The sequence below is a fragment of the Cnephaeus nilssonii genome (assembly GCF_951640355.1).
Source record: "Cnephaeus nilssonii genome assembly, chromosome: 19".
Classification (NCBI taxonomy): domain Eukaryota; kingdom Metazoa; phylum Chordata; class Mammalia; order Chiroptera; family Vespertilionidae; genus Cnephaeus; species Cnephaeus nilssonii.
Genome location: NC_137090.1, coordinates 13,717,260 through 13,733,638, shown reverse-complemented (window position 1 = coordinate 13,733,638; position 16,379 = coordinate 13,717,260). Strand labels below are relative to the sequence as shown.

Here is a 16,379-nt window from a genome sequence, read left to right as displayed (position 1 = left end):
CTCCCCGCGAGGCCTGGGCCAGCACCCTGTAATCAAGTTCATCTGTAGCAAAACCTGAATATTCACATTAAATGTGATGAATAAAGACCACCAACGGCCTCACATGGGTTCAAGTCAAATTTTGCCATAGTTGTTTTTTGTTTTTGTTTTTTAAAACCTTTGGGCTACAAGAAGTTTGGCATTTTGGCAGATAAGAGATTGTGAGCCTGAACCCCTTGTTTCATGGTAGAGGAAAGCGAGACTCGGGGTGAGGGCGCTTCGTCCAAAGCCGGCGGACACTGCTGCTCCCTGTTGAGCCCTACGCTAAGTCAAGTGGGTCGCCTCGGCGGGTGCAGCCCTCCCACCCCCCCACCCCCGTCCCGCCTCCGGCTCCCCGCAACTTACCTGCTCTGGACGCTCCTCCCGCGGTGGTCCGCGCACGTCCTCGATGGTCTCGTACGTGTTCTCGGAGTCGCTGCGCGCCAGCGGCCGCGGGCACACCCAGGAGCCCGCCACGCTGCAGGCCTTGAAGCTGCCCGCGCTCCCGAGGAGGCCGGCAGGGGGCGCGGCGGCGGCCCGCGCCAGGTCGTCCAGGGACTGCGCGGGCCTCACCCGCGCCGCGGGCCGCGTGTACAGGCAGGCGGGCTGGCCGGGCGTCAGGCTGCTGCGATGTGCCCGGGCGCCGCGCAGCGCGGGGCCGCACAGAGAGCCCACCCGGCCTCGGGGCTCGGCGGGCACGCCGTCGGGGCCCGCGGGCACCGGTGCGCTCACGAAGCGGTAGTCGTAGGTGAGCGGTTCCGGGACTGCGGGGCCAGGATGGGGCGAGGGCGGCGGCGGCGGGGCGGCGGCGGGGTCCCCGATCGCTGGCAGCTCGCGCACGTACTGCGCCGGCAGGTAGAAGGGGCGGCCGTCCGGCTCGCTCCGCACGTGCCACCAGTGCTCGGTGCTGCGTCGGAGCAGCCGGTAGCGCTCGTTGGGCTGGATGGCGACTTGGCTCCCGTCCTTGCCAGTGTACTGGAAGGGGTGCTCCACCAGCACGTACACATCCCCCTCGACGTCCGCCGCCATCGCGGCCGCGGCCTCTCCCTGCGGACAGCACGGAGGAGGGGCACGGAGGTCAGAGCCACGGAGGCAACCGCACTAGTGCTCCGCTCCTCGTGTGCGCTCTGGCCTCAGTTTTCCTATCTCTAAAACGGGAGAGTTGGATAACATAATCTCTTAAATTCTCATTCTTACACCCAGTGATGGAATTACGGCAACCCTTTCATTCAATCCCTTGGTGGAGGATTGTGGGTAATACTGGATCAACTTTACGGCCAGGAAAGCCTTGTTCAAAGGGATAGTGCAAAACAAACAAACAAAACAAAACGAGAGGGAGAGGGAGGGGGAGAGGGAGGGGGAGAGGGAGGGAGAGGGAGGGGAGGGGAGGGGAGGGAGAGGGAGAGGGAGGGAGGGGAGGGGAGGGAAGGAGAGAGAAAAGCGATTTTCAACCTTTTGCATCTCATGGCAACCATAAATTAATAACTAAAATTCTGTGGCACACCAACATCTGGAAAGAAAGTATAATTTTGATTTATTCACAAAAGACGGCTATGGTGTGGGCTGCTGTCATTTTTTTCATTTGACAATCCCAGGGAGAAGAGGTCGGTGCCCTTGACTAGTCAGATGTTGCATGTTTAAAAAATTCTTTTGGCACCTCAGTGTGCTGCAGCGCACGGGATGAGAATTGCTGACATAGGGTGATTCCCCGAGATCAAGTCGACACCACCATTTGCCTGAAAGTTGAGTGGGGCCTCAGTTTCCCCTTCTGAGAAGTGGGAAAAACAACCCATCCCCTGCATCCCGCCCCACCTGGCCGCCTCCAGCGCTGAAAGAATGCGCGTCCGCAGCGCCTCTTCCTGGCCCCGGGCCGCTCAGCCCACGGAGCGTCCCCGCTTCGCTTAATCCAAGAGCCTCGGCATCCGGGGCCAGACTCCCAAGGCCGGGAAACCGGTTCTCTCGGTTTTTCTTTCCTTCCCCAGCGGCTTTGCCGCAGACGTGAGCCCGGAGCCTGGCCCGCCCAAACCGGCCCTCACCGCCTCTGCTCTGCGGCTCCCCCCTCCACCTCCGGGGACAGGCTGCCCCGGGATCTCCACGTTGCGGCCTGACAGCGGCCCCCAGAGAATGCGCGTGTGTCCGGGACCGCTCCGGCCTTGTCTCCTCCAGGGGCCCCGGAGCGAGCACCCCACCCCAGCCTCTCCATGCCGGCTCGGCCTGGCTTCAGAGCCTAACTCTCAGTCTGCCCGTGTCCCTCCATCAAAGCCCGAGCCGGTGGCCTCCTTCGGAAGGGGCTGGTTCCTGCAGGCCTTTTACACTGGCCACACCGCACACTGGCCACACCGCCTGGCCCCCAAAAGTGGACCGAGCTCGGCTGCTCGCTGAGGCGGAGGGACCGGGGAACTGGGTCCGGCGGAGGGGCGCTTAACGCTCCTTCTGGACTCTGTCAAGCTTTCCTCGATGGGGAAACTGAGTCACTAAGCACGCTGGGCCTGGGAGGCGGGATCAGCCAGCTGCCCAGAGTTAGGCCAGCAAACCCCAGGGAGGACACCCTCCTCACCACCTTCCCTGCCTCCGCGGCGCACTCACGTTGGCAGGGCGGGTCTTCGGGAGCCCATGGGCTGGGTGGGCTGAGCCTGCGGATGGACGCAGGTTAGGCGCCGGCCATCTCGTCGGGCCGGGACTCAAAGGCTGGGCTGGAGAGATTTCCGGTAGCAGGAGCTGGCAAAGGGAACAAAAAGGGAGAGGGGCGCTCTGGCGGGCTGTCCCCAACCCCCAAAGCAGCTTTGTCTGGGAGGGGGCGAGGGGGAGCCTGAATGGGCCCGCGAAGACATTGGAAGCTGGTCCGGGTGCAGGAGAAACCATGAGGTAGGGACGGGGGGGGGGGGGGGGGGGGAGCGGGGACTGTTGGCGTCCCTGTTGGGAACCCGGCTCCGAGTGACGGGGCGCTGGGCGCTGGCGGGTCGCAAGCAGAGCCTCTGGAAGGTAGAGCCCGCCCCTGCCCTCCTGCTCCCCGACCCCCCCCCCCCCCCATTTCCCGGGATCTGTTGACCACGAGCCTCTGCGTCCCAGGGACTACTGGACTCCGGCTTGTTGTTTGCCCGGGGCATTCTCAACCCGAGCGAGGCCACTTGCACTCGAATCGCCAACTACGAGCCCTTTGCAGCCGGCTGGCCGGCACTGCGCGCTCGGGGCCGCCCCACCCCCCGCCCCTCCCAGACCCGCTCCCGGCGCCGCTCGGCCGGCCTGGGAAACTCGGAGCGGGGTTCGCAACAGGGACGCTCACAGGAGCGCAGGGTCTTGGGATGGGCGAGGATGGCACCCGGGCCTCGGCTCCTTGACCTTGGGGGAGCGGAGAGGAAGGGAGGAATGCGGGGAGCGGGGAGAGGGGAGGATCCCTGGAGCGCGGGGACGGACCGGTCGCCAGGAGGTGCCCTGCGACGCGAATCTCAGCGGCGCCAACGCCCCGGTCGGCGCTGGGGCCCTGGACCTGGGCCCCTCCTATCCCCGGACTGAGGGCGCCCTTCTCTCCCCCCCTCCCCCCCCCGTCCTCCGCAAGGAGGGGGCCGTCCCGCGCCGCATCCTCCCGGGCCCGGCAGCTCCAGTCCCTACGCGATAGGAAGAGGAGCCGGCGCGCGGTGCTCCCGGGTGGGGACCCGCACCTGCGGCCCCCGGCCCCCCACCCCCACCCCCGGCTCAGCACCCCCGCCCAGTCTGGCCCGGCTTTAGCACCTCGGGGTGTCCACTCGCTAGCCTGGCCTCCACTTGTCCCGGCGGCGAGCGCGTGGGCTCGGCGTCCGGCGCTCGCTCTCCTCCGCCGCCCGGCTCCCGCGCTGCCGGGTTTCCTGTTCAACAATATAGCGAGGGAGGCACCAGCCGAGCGCACCCGGCAGAACTTCCTCCCGGGCCGGGGCAGGGCTGCGGCGGCGAGAGACAATCCCCGGTGTCCTGGCTTCCTGTCCCCTCCGGGCCGAGCCAGCGCCCTAGGAACAGAGGCGCCACCCCCTCCCCCAGCACTTCCCGGGATCCGGGGCCGCACCTGGCCGTCTCCCGGGAGGTGGAGGCAGCAAGACCAGGATAGGAGGACGAGGGGGTAGGGGGTCTCCTCACCAATTTCTGGCTAGATTTCCCTTCCAACTACTTGGTTCTCATCTTCTCCTGGAGCCTCGTTGGGGAGAAGGGCCACCCTCCGGTCTGTCTCCAGGGTAAGATCAGAGCAACTTCCTGGGGCTGGGCTCAAGATCCTCACCTTATCTCTGCGTCTGCTTCCTGTGAGCTGGGGACACCGACACCTACTTCACAGGATTGTTGAGAAGATTAAATGAGGTGCACTAAGGACGATGTTGTTATCACATTGTTATTGTAAAACACACAGTCTATTAGCTATGATTAATGCTACTTTTAGAAAAATAAATTTTTATTGATTTCAGAGAGCAAGGGAGAGACAGAAACATCAATGATGAGAGAGAATCATTGATCAGCTGACTCCTGCGGGCCCCCTACTGGGGATCGAGCCTGCAACCCAGGCATGTGACCTATGTCCATGCTCAACCACTGAGCCACGCTGGCCAGGCCTGACTAACTACTTTTATAATGGGACGAGCCTCTTTGGGGTTGGAATGAGGTCTCCAAATCTCCCTCCTCCTTTAGATGGTGGTGGTGGGTGTGGGGGGCAAGAGTCCTCAGGCACTTTGCTGAGGACAAAGGCGCTGAGTCCCAAGGCAGCAGGTCACTTGCCCCTGGTCCTCTTGCCACAGGTGGGCCTGCCTCCTCCCCGCCCCCGCCCCCCATCCTCAAACCAGGTTCCTCTTGTCTTCCCGGAGCCCATCACCACCTACTGCCCCTGGAGGGAGGTGAGCTTGAAGGAAGCTGGGCTCATGGGATGGGCAGGGGTACTTCCTCATGGGCTGAAAGGACAGGAAACCGCAGACCTAAATGTCATCTTCTCCATCCCATTTTCCTACAACCTGATTTCCCTGAAAATTAGCATTTCCTTCTGTCCTTACAGTGGGCAGTGGTGGGCTTCCCCCTGCAGGGGCCCCCTGGGCTTCAGAGGAAGGTCTGCAGCCAAGTAAAAGCCCATGTGAGCCCTCAGACCATGAGGGCTGAATCAGGGGCCCTGCCCAGCCTGTCCTTCCTGAGCCCCTTCGCTCAATCCAGTGGGAAATGTAGGCCTGAGGTCTCACATGTTCCAGGGCCCGGGGTCTGTGCTTTGGCATTTAAGGCACAGGACAGGAGCCATGGTGGTGGGATTTCAGGCATCAGCTTCCGTTGCTGCATATGAGTAAACCTCCCAAAGGCCCTGAAATCCAACCCCATGGGGGCCCTGCCTCCTCAGACTGGCAAGGGTGGGGTATATACTGAACCTGTTACTGCCCTCTCTCCTCCATGCCCACTGCTGGCACACAAGTCTCCTGCTTGCAAAATGTTTACCACTCCCCCCATCCTGTTCTCTCGGGTGCCTAGGGACTGACAGGAGAGTGGAGGCCCAATCAGACTGGCAATGGTTGGCCCATGGTCTCCCCCAATCAGCCACAGTATTACGATTCAGAAGCCGAACCAGAGATTAGAAATATCAGATCTTTACTGCAAAATCATTCAAACAACACACAGCAGCAGTTCCTTCAGTACATTGCAAAGCACGTCTCAGGACCGGGGCCCCATACTGCCAAGTTTATTGCATAAAGTGACGCTTTAAATAGTGTGGACACTACGGGGGTTCACATCAGCTTTCCATCGGAGGTGAGGAGGTGTAACTCAGCTCATCTGAAAGCATCAGCAGCTTTAGGGGATGGGGAGAGCTTTAATGCTACCAATCTCCGGGAGGGAGCGCAGGGGTGGAGCGGACTGAAGTGAGCGCCTCCAGGGTCTCACTGCTGCCACCTCCTAGGGCACCTCGTGGAATATAGAATATACTCACAGGCCCAGGCCAGGGCCACACTGCTCATCCCAGGCTGGGCTCCTGCCCACTCAGGGATCGGGGCAGCTGGGGCTCCGATCAGGCTGTGCTTGCATAAATGCTCTGTGCGGGTGGGGTGAGGATAAGGATCCATTTCTGGTTCTGGAGGCTTTGGTGTGCTGCACAGGTGTGCACCATCTTACGAGAAGGGACAGAGGCTGTGTGGCAGCCCCTCCCCCACCTGCCTAGCACCTCCTCTGTTCTATTGCACAATTTATCCGGCTCCACAGGGCTAGACTGGTGACTCAGCAGCCAGATCACCCCAGGGGAGAAGTGGGAGTAGGCTCATCTCCTGACAGGACAGGTGGACCTTCACATGAGGCCCCCAATCTCAAGCTGAGTGCAGAGATGACCAGAGGGTCCCAGGGCTGAGGGGGGGCTTGCTGGATTCGGGAGGGGAGGGGAGGATGCAGCAGAGAAATCACACCCAGATTCCTCCAAACCTCAAGGGTCTAAATATCATTTGAAAACAATGCCAACACCCCTTCAAATGGCAACGGTGTTTCAATGAAATTTCCCAGTCTCCAGCGGCGCCCCTCCTGGGCCAGTCCAGCAAAGCTGTGTGACTGCATGGCTGTGTGAACGGAGGTGAAGCCCTTCCATGGACCTTCCCGCGCTGGCCCCGCACACCTCAGCAGCAGGCTGGCACGCTTCGTGAAGGACGGGCCACTGTTCCAGTGCGTGCCAAGGCCGGCCCCCGCCTGGGCTCGCTGCCCTCTCTGTGAGCCCAGACTACCTGTCCCAGCAGGGGTGGGACCCCTGAGAGTGTCCCAGTGTGGGGCAGGAGTGAGGAGGGCATGGGGCTGCGGGGCGGGCCCTTCCCTGGCCCAAGGAAGATGCAAAGTGCTGACAGTGCTGGTTTGGAGTCATTCCCCTTCTCCTGCAGGGACCAGGGTCCAGGCTACAGAAGAGCCGGGGGGCTCGAACACAGAGAAAGATGGGCTTTCCAGGTGGGGAGCAGGGGGCAGGGAGTAAGGAGAGGGAGAGGGAGAAGGTGGCCTCAGGACCGACCCCGCCTGGCCCCATGGGCGGTTTGGCACATTGCACTTGAGATGTTGGCAGCCAGCGTCTGGGGAGGGTGAAGGAAAGGCAGCTGACGGGCTCTGCCCCAGGGATGCCCAACCGCCCGCCTGTCTGCAGACCAGGCCTGGGCGGCACCTGCCCGTTTGCTCATGGTGAGAATGCCTGGATTTCTTGGGTGACTTGTATAGGGTTAAGAATAAAAAAATATTTTCTATTGAAATAGGAAGGGGAAAACCCACCTTAAAAAACTAGACCTTTTAATCAGGAATGTGGATTTGAAAATGCGCCCCAAGTCTTATTTCCACAGTGTGTGAACAGCCCTGATGGGGGTGCCATGTCAGTGAGGTGAGCTGGAGCCTGATGAGTGCAAAGTCCCCCCACCCCAGCACCCCGGACAGGGGGCGTCTGCTGGTGTCCCACCTCCTGGAGCAGATGAGGGGGGGGCACCAATCATCAAGGGCTCCCTCTGGAACGCTCATGCTCCGGTCACATCTGAGAGTCTTCCTGACGAGGGAGACAGCTGTGACACCTTGAGAGAGTGGCCGGGGCTGATGGCAAACCCAGCTGCATGGCTGAGCTGAACCCTCACCCCGAGGCCTTTGAGGGGGGTGAGGAGACTGGGTTAGGTGAGAGCGTTCTGTTCGTGGTACTTGCGCCGGCGGGCACAGCGGGGGCAGCCCTTCACCACGGCCTGGCAGCTCTGGTGGAAGACGGTCTTGCATTCGCCACACCTGGGAGAGAGAGGCAAGTGCTACTTGTGCGAATGGGCTGGAGGCCTCCCCTGGGGCCTGAGGCCGGCCAGTGTTCCTGACCAGAGCCCACAGCCCGGCTGTGCTCCACCCACAACCCCAGGCCCGCGGGCACCACTTCTCCGTCCAGGGAGAAGAGAGTCTTGCAGCAATGCGTACCCAAGGTCATGTGATGCATGCTCACCCTCTATTTCATTTTTTATAAATGCTGCTGAGACTCACTAATGACTTCTTGCCTATGGTTAAGATACTCTGCAGTTGAAAACACTCAGCCCAGGTCTGTTCAGGGGCTGAATCTGGGCCAGGGAACACCTACTGAAAATGAATGAATGCTCCCACCAGTTCAGATTGCCACTCCCGCATGTTGGAAGGAAGGTTTGGTGGATGCATTTGTCCATTTAGAGGCTCCTGATAATGAGCGAGTGATAACTGGGAATAAGAACAACCATGACCGGGGCAGAGGTCACCCACCAGCTGCCCGTTTTGTGCTGGGCCTTGTCCAACACTCCAGGGCAATAACTCATTCAGTCCCTCCTCAACCCATTCATAGCTGACAAAACTGAGACCCCGGACGAGAGCCAACGGCATTCTGGGAGGGCCTGTGTTGGCCCCGGAGCAGGACTGGGGCTGGCCATGACTGCCCAGGGCATCAGCTGCTCTAAACAACCTCACCAACCCGAGGCACTAGTGCAGAGGGGATGGTAAGTGTGTTCCCACTCAAGGACGCAGGGCCTGCCACCCTGAAATGCTGGGGGAAGGGGCGGGGTGGGGCATCTGGCTGGGTGACCCGCATACCTGACAGTGGTGTCAAACTCAAAGGGGAAGATGATGTCATGGTGGTGGCAGATCTGGCAGATGAAGCCACGCTGGGTGCACAGGTCACAGTGGTAGACATGCTGGCAAGCAAACTCAATCAGGGCCTTGAGGAACCCTTCATACACTCCCTCCGAGATCTGTAGGGGCAGATGCAGGCCGCCAGGCATTTTAGGGAGCTGTGCTGAGGCCAAGGCCATCTGCAAAACGTGGCCTATTGGTGGCACCCTGCCTGAAGAACTCCTCCTCCCCCGGCTGGTGTGGCTCTGTGGTTGAGCATAAACCCATGCACCAAGGGGTCCCTGGTTCGATTCCTGGTTGGGGTACATGCCCGGGTTTCAGGCTGGATCCCCAGTGGGGGGTGTGCGGGAGGCAGCCGATCGATGTTTCTCTCTCATCTATCTTCCTATCTCTCCCTCCCTCTCTCAAAAAAAAAAAAAAATCCTCCCCAAATCAGGCCGAGCAGTACAGGCATCAGCCTTTGTGCAGTTGGGGATCACGGGATTGGTAGATGAGGCCCAAATCCACTGTTCCTTTCCTTGAGCAAAGGAATGCCTAAACTCTCGCCCTGTGATCCTGGGCTTCGCTGTAGTGCCTGCTTATTCCAGGGGCACTGCGGTCTCACTCCCTGCCCCAGGAAGCAAGGGACGGCGGGACACCATTCCAAGGTCCTGCAGACCTCCGTTTTGTCTCAGTGAACTCAGCAACACCACCCCACCTCCCTTTCTGATTTTCCCAGGAATGGGGTCCCTCTGGAGAGGTCTGCGGGGAGAGGGGGGGCAACTCTCTCACCTGCTGGAGGTCAGCGACACTGTACTTGTGGGGAGACTCCAAGAGATAATTCCTGTGGCTGAGCCTTCAAAGAAAACACAAGAGGTCCCTTAGAAGGGTTTCCAAGCCCCAGCCAACCTGTGTTTGTTGTCATCCCCTGAGCCGGGCTAACCAGGCACAGACACCTCCCACCTGGGCGGGCGGGGTGGTGACCAGGAGCACAGCCAGCCAGCCGGGCCGGAACCTGGCCTTCCAGTGACTGACTAACACAGGCCCCTCGGCAGGTTACTTAACCTCCCTGAGCCTCACGTTTCCTCACCTGAGAAATGGAGCTGTTTGAGGGTTAAATAATTTATTTAAAGCTTCTGGCACAGTGCCTAGCACATCGTAAACAATGAATAATTACCTAACTCTAGTTGCTAAACTTGTATTGCATAATTGAAATTCGCTGAGAGCAGAACTTAAATGTTCTTACCAAAAAAATTTATGAAAAATAAATAAGTAAATAAGGTGGTGAATGTGTTAATTAACCAGATGGAAAGAATTCTTTCCCAATGTGTACATATAGCTAATCAACACGAGGTACACTTTAGATATCTTACAATTTTATTTGTCAACTATACCTCAATAAGGCTAAAAATACTTTTTTAACTTAAATGTATATAAAATAAAATAAATGTCTATAAAAATAATAATGAGGAAGAGGGTGATGAAAGTTAACAGTTGGTACCAGGAACTGGGCAGAAGGCTTATATATACACTGAGTGGCCAGATTATTATGATCTCTGAATGCATAATAATCTGGCCACTCAATATATTAGAGGCCTGGTGCATGAATTCGTGCATGGGTGGGGTCCGGCCAGCCTGGCCAGGGCAAGGGGACATGGGCAGTTGGCCGGCCTGCCTGCTGGTCGAACTCCTGGTTGAGGGGACAATCTGCATATTAGCCTTTTATTATATGGGATATACACTGAGTGGCTAGATTATTATGCGTTCAGAGATCATAAGAATCTGGCCACTCAGTGTATATAAACTTATTCAACCTCACAATAATCCTTTGAGGTCAGGACTATTACAACACTCACATTGAGGAGGAGAGGACATGGAGGAACAGAGAGGTTAGATAACTTGCTGTGGCCGCCCAGCTAGGAAGCTGCAGAGCTGGAGTTTGAGTGTAAGCGCTTGGCTCTGGAGCCTGTGTTCTTACCCGCCCTGCGGATGCCTAGGTGTCAGCTGTTGTCATTATTGCCCCCATCACATATCAGGGACAGTGCTGGGGACAGAAATGCACAGGACGTGGCTTCTGCCCTCCGCAGCCCTGGTCTGGCTGAGGGACAGACATTCAAGCATCTGCTTTCGGTGCCCTGTGAGGACCTGAGACCTGTCCTAAGCCCCACGGCTGATCCCATTTCAGAGGTGGGTGGGGAGGCGGGGAGACAGAGGATGAGGCTCCACCACCAACCGGGCTCTGGTTTCTACCCCGCTAATGACAGAGGTCCCAGGGGTGACATCCTGAGGGACAGAGAGGAAACACCTGCACACGTTCCCCTGGTACAAAGCCTGCCTGGCCGTGCTGTGTGAGTGTGCATGGTGCTGGGGTTCTGGGGAGAATGCTCCAATTCCGAGGAAGCCTGGAAACCTGCCCCAGGATGCTCTGAACATCCGGCAGGATGGGGCCAGACCCTGGGGTGTCTGGAATGGGGGCTTGGCCATGGCTCACTCCACAGCCTCAATTATGGCCCAGGGGGAAACCAATCCAGGGTGGAGATGGCAAGTCCCCCCAAGCAGCCTGGCAGGCTACATGGTGATCCGCGGGGTGGGGACGCTGCCGACTGGATGCTCAGTTCTTTTTTCTTTTTTCTCTTTTTAATACACACACACACACACACACACACACACACACACACACACACACTATTGATTTTAGTGAGGCAGGGAGAGGGAGAGATAGAAACATCAATGATGAGAGAGAATCATTGATCGGCTGCTTCCTGCACGCCCCACACTGGGGATGGAGCCCGTAACCCGGGCATGTGCCCTTGATGGGAATCAAACCCCAGACCCTTCAGTCCGCAGGCTGAAGCTCCATCCACTGAGCCAAACCAGCTAGGGCTATACACTCAGCTCTTTATGCTGGTCTCCCTAGGAAAATCCCAGCTTTCTGGGAACAGGAAGCCGCCATTTATCACCAGGAAAACACAGGGGGCGGGGGAGGGGGGTGCTCAGGCTGTTCCTGAGTTGGCAGGAAGGGTGGGGCTGATTTGGATGGGGAGTCACCTCTATCATCTGCTCTCTGCTCAGTCATGGAAGCCCTGGGGGCCACCAGGTCCAGAGCCTTCCCTGTGAGCCCCTGCGCCTGGGCCTGTCACACTCAGAGAGGCCTTACAACTGCAGAGGGAGGTGAAGTCAAGGGGGCGGGGGAGCTCCCCTTTGCTGGTGGCAGCCCCCTGGCTGGGTCCTCTGAGAGAAAGGAGATCCCACATCCGGGACCTGCCTATTCCTTGTCAGCCCTCCTCGTCCTCTCACCCTCCTCCACCTGGATGACTCAGTCCAAGCCACCTTTCCTCTCGGCGAGTTACTACCGCTGCTGCTAAACTCGGTCTTTTCAAACTCCTGACCGGAATGCGACAGTCCCTGCGCAAACCCTCCAATGGCTCCCACTGCTGGCAGAATAAAACCCAGGTGCCGTTGCTGTGGCACACAGGACCTCCAGGTCTGGCCCTGCACCCACAGTCCAGCTGCACTAAGCCCCCTGTGGGTCCTGGTGAGCCACACGCCCACCCCCCTCCATGCCACAGGTCCCCTTAGCCAGGAAAGCCGGCCTCCCCTTCCCCTTAGTTTTCTAAGCCCATCTCCCTATACATGGGGTGCCATGTGCTGTGGTAACCGTTTTCCTGTGTGTAAGGCAGAGTGAGGTCTGGAAGCTCAAACAATACCTGCAGGGGGTCCCAACTTTCTGCCTGATTCTCATTCTTACTGTTGGAATATTATCTTTGCAAGAAGAAAAGCACTGTTTTTCCTTAATGAAAAGGCAGAACTCCACAAACGCTCAGCTCAGATGTTACCTCCTCTGGGGCTACCCTGGCCCTCTGGGCCCTGCCAAAGCTGGCTCAGGTGCCCGCTCTCATGGCACATGCCACGCGGAACCAGGGCCATCTGTCTGTCTGTCTGTGTCCCTTCCCAGACTCTAAGCCTCTTATGCAGCCTTCACCACAACTCAGGAAGGCCACGTGAATACAGGGGTGACTTGCCCATTTTACAGACAAGAAAAATGAGGCTCAGAGAAGTAAAGCGACTTCCCTGAATCACACAGTGGGTCTGAGCCCCAGCAGAGGCTCCTCTCGTGCTCTTTCTCGTGCCTGTTCTGCTTCTTTTTTAAAAAATATGTTTTTATGGCCCAGCTGGCGTGGCTCAGTGGTTGAGCGTGGACCCAGGCATCAGGACGTTGCCAGTTCAACTCCTGGTCAGGGCACATGCCCAGGTTTCGGGCTCGATCCCCGGTGGAGGCCGTGGGGGAGGCAGCTAATCAATGTTTCTCTCATCGATGTTTCTATTTCTCCCTCTCTCTCTCTAAAATCAATAACAGCATATATACATATATATATATGTTTTAAACACGTTTATTTATTTCAGAGGGGAAGAGAGAGAGATAGAAACATCAATGATGAATCACTGATTGGCTGCCTCCTGCATGTCCCCAAGAGGACGCCTGAGCGTGTGTGTCTGTGTGCAGGGTGCTCACCTCTTGCTGAGCTCCTTCAGGGCCCCACTTCGGCACAGGCCCAGGTAATCCCCCAGAAGCTTCAGCTGCTCCCGGCTCCTCCCGATGAGGTGCATCCGCTCCTCATGTTCGTACAGCGATGGGTTCACCAGCTGCAGGTTGATGAGGGGTTGGGCCCGGATCTTCATCAGGAACTTGAGGGCCTGCCGGCAGATCTGGGGACACCACCAGGCAATGGGGGTGAAACAGAAAGGCCATTCAGTAAGCGCCTCTGGGTCAGGCCCTATATTACCCACCACCCACTCAGGCTGCAGCCGCCTCCAAGAGGAGTGGTGCCATTTCATTTTACAGATGAAGAAACTGAGGGTCAGAGAGATGAAGTGACGTGGCCTGGGCCCACGGCTCATAAACGCCAAGATCCGAACCCAGTTTATATGAGCCCCAAACCTCCTTTCGCTCCATGGCACCAGCTGCCTGCCGCCCTCCCAGGCCACGCTGGGATGGAGGAGGGGTCCCTCTCCCCTGGGCCTCAGAGACCCTTCCCATGACTTCCTCTCCTCCCAGCCCCCATTTTCCTGCCTAAAGGAAACGCACTGTCTCCTGGGCCGACTCAGGAACCAGGTGACTGGCTGAGTCAGGCTCCAACCACAGGAAGCCACAGATCAGACGCAGCTTGACAAGAGGTTTCCCCAGTTCCCTCGGCTCTCGCCAGCAGCAGCACCCAGGGCTCCCCCGAGTCTCCGGGCAGAGTTCAGTGACCAATCTCAGTCTGCACCGCCTGATAGGGTGTTGGAAGTTTTACCCTCAGGCCCAGCCCTAATGCCAAAGCCCAGTACTGAGCACCTGCTATTTGCTAGACACTGGGCTGAGGATCTTGACCACCTCCTTTCTTCATCCCCAATAACAACCTAAAGGGGAAGGTGCCATCATCCCCACTTTATTGGTGAGGAAACTGAGGTTCAGAGAAGCTAACGTGGCTTATCCAGCCCACCTGTAGGAAGTGGACACCAGGTCTAAACTGAGGTGTGGTCTCCTCCACTGTCAACTACTGTGCAGTAGTTAGGAGTCTGTCTGTCAAGTCAGAATTGGATTTGAATCCTGGCTCTACTACTTTCCACCTTATGACCTGTGAAACTTCCTTCCTTAACCTCTCGGTGACTCAGTTTCCTTATGTGTAAAATGGAAAAAAATAAGACCACTAGTCTCCTGGAATTATTTTGAATTTAGATTAAAAAATATCCAAGTGGCCTAGCAGGTTTGCTCAGTGGTTAAGAGCATCAGCCCTTGAACTGAAGGGAGCTGGTTTGATTCTGGTAAAGGGCACGTACCTCAGTTGCAGGCTTGATCCCCAGCCCCCGTCAGGGCACCTGTGGGAAGCAACCAATCGATGTGTCTCTCTCACATAGATGTTCCTCTCTCTCTTTCTCCCCCTCCCTTCCACTCTCTCTAAAAAATTAATGGAGCCCTAACCGGTTTGGCTCAGTGGATAGAGCGTCAGCTTGTGGACTCAAGGGTCCCAGGTTCGATTCTGGTCAAGGGCATGTGCCTTGGTTGCGGGCACATCCCCAGTAGGGGGTGTGCAGGAGGCAGCTGATCGATGTTTCTCTCTCATCTATGTTTCTAACTCTCTATCCCTCTCCCTTCCTCTCTGTAGAAAATCAATAAAATATAAATAAATAAATAAAGTAAAAAATTAATGGAAAAATATCCTGGGGTGAGGATTAACAACAACAACAAAGTCTATGTAAGCTCCGGGCACGGAGCGTAGACTCAGCCAAGGGGCTGCCATCAGACTCCGAGCTTCAGCTGTGGACCAGCTGCCCCCTGAGGGTCAGGAATGTAACAGGGGCCTCAGGAGGCTTCTGGCTTCTGGTCCCCCAACTGCACTGTCATCTCTCGCCTCCCCCAGCAATGGACAACTCCTTCTTTCCCATTTCCCAGAGGAACCAGCCCCCAACCAGTGGGCAGCCCAGTGTCCAAGCCCCTGTGAGTCAGGTCACACTGCGGTTCCCCAGCCCCCACCCATCCCATCCCTGACCACAACTCAGCCTCAGGCCTTGGGTGAGGCTCAGATGAAATAACACAAGGAATGTGCGCTGGAAACAGCCAAGCGCTGCAGACGGGCAGGGGCTTTGTGCTCCAGGGACTGTTTCTAGCCCGCATGCTCGCGCGCGGAGGAGACAGACAAAGAAAGCAGCCCCAGTCCTGGCCTCACATCCTGCCAAGTGCCAGGCGGGCCTCGCACAAGTGGGTCAGCCAGAGGCGTGACGGTGAGCAACAAGGCCCCTAACCTGAGCGCCAGGCGCTTTCCAGTCTGCATTTCCCTGTCTTCCCAAGCCAGGGATCTTAGGGAGAGCTGGCTATTTCCCAATCTCAGATATGCCGAGAAGAGTATTGTCATTTTCTAGCTGGAACGAGGAAGTGGCACCAGAATTACAGCAATGAATGTGGAGGTGGCGCCACAGAAATATCCAGGTGTTGTAAATAGTGAGTGTGTTTTATGGTCAAAGGGTTCTTTGCATTTGTGGTGATTTTGAGGTTTAATTTTCTCCATGTAGTTATTTAAATACTTAACATTGAAGGCATGGGTGGGGATGAGGTAACCAAAAAAACCCCACAAACAAAAACAAAATGAAGCTAACGTCTTTGGGGTTCCCACCCCCAGGAGGGGAGAGGCTGGGATGGCACAGACTCCGAGTCCCGTGCTCCCTGTGCCCTGGCGAGGACACATCCACATGCCAAGACTGCATGGACCCTGGCACCTGAACCAGGGGCCCGTGTGACCTGCCTCGGGAGAGGGGAAAGGCATCATGTAAGGCACCGCCCGAGTGACTGCAGGGAACCGTCCCCTTGGGCCCTCACACAAGCCCGAAACGGACACTGGTATAACCCGCCTTTCCCGATGAGGAGGCGGAGGGTAAATCATCTGCTCCCGTAACACAGCCAGGAAAGTGGGCAAGCTCAGCTGGAGAGGAGGAAAGCCTGAACCATCTTAAAACACAGTTAAAAGCATTTGGTGAACATAAAGTATCAAAGCTGTCATACTAAGTAAACAAAGTGTTATAAAACAATGTGAGTCCAGTATAATCCCAGCTTGATAAAAAAGCAGATACATATATAAATAGATGCATGGTGTGGACAAAAAAGGGGTGCCACATCTAACCGAAAGTAACCTCACAAAGTGATCTGATCATAAATTCCTGACTGGGCAGGTCACGGGTGGTAGTCATGCCCCAGGCCTATAAGTTCTCTAGCAAAAGGCTTATCTCTGCCTTCAGCAAGCGAGGTCCATTGTTCCTGTGCATCTAGGGTAACACACCTTTGAAAT

The 16,379-nt window shown here is 57.2% G+C and overlaps 2 protein-coding genes across 5 annotated transcripts in view; both read right to left on the bottom strand.

Annotated features, from left to right (window-relative positions):
* ARHGAP27 (Rho GTPase activating protein 27) overlaps nucleotides 1–4,243 on the bottom strand; it is a 32,739-nt gene extending 28,496 nt beyond the window's left edge. Inside the window, exons 1-3 of one of the 3 annotated variants that reach the window (XM_079797336.1) lie at nucleotides 4,126–4,243; nucleotides 2,605–2,736; nucleotides 385–1,065 (exon numbers count right to left, since the gene is read on the bottom strand). In XM_079797336.1, coding sequence (XP_079653462.1) covers nucleotides 385–1,047 — 663 coding nt within the window. In that variant the 5' untranslated portion in view covers nucleotides 1,048–1,065; nucleotides 2,605–2,736; nucleotides 4,126–4,243. Of the gene's footprint in view, nucleotides 1–384; nucleotides 1,066–2,604; nucleotides 2,737–3,301; nucleotides 3,530–3,747; nucleotides 4,095–4,125 lie in introns of those variants that run through there. The other 2 variants (XM_079797335.1, XM_079797337.1) reach the window with 2 other exon arrangements.
* A 1,364-nt stretch (nucleotides 4,244–5,607) lies between these two features.
* Nucleotides 5,608–16,379, bottom strand: part of PLEKHM1 (pleckstrin homology and RUN domain containing M1) — a 48,211-nt gene continuing 37,439 nt past the window's right edge. For both annotated transcript variants that reach the window (XM_079796846.1, XM_079796847.1), the window contains 4 exons: nucleotides 13,073–13,266; nucleotides 9,352–9,415; nucleotides 8,542–8,699; nucleotides 5,608–7,728 (listed from right to left, as the gene is read on the bottom strand). In XM_079796846.1, coding sequence (XP_079652972.1) covers nucleotides 7,620–7,728; nucleotides 8,542–8,699; nucleotides 9,352–9,415; nucleotides 13,073–13,266 — 525 coding nt within the window. In that variant the 3' untranslated portion in view covers nucleotides 5,608–7,619. The remainder of the gene's footprint in view (nucleotides 7,729–8,541; nucleotides 8,700–9,351; nucleotides 9,416–13,072; nucleotides 13,267–16,379) is intronic.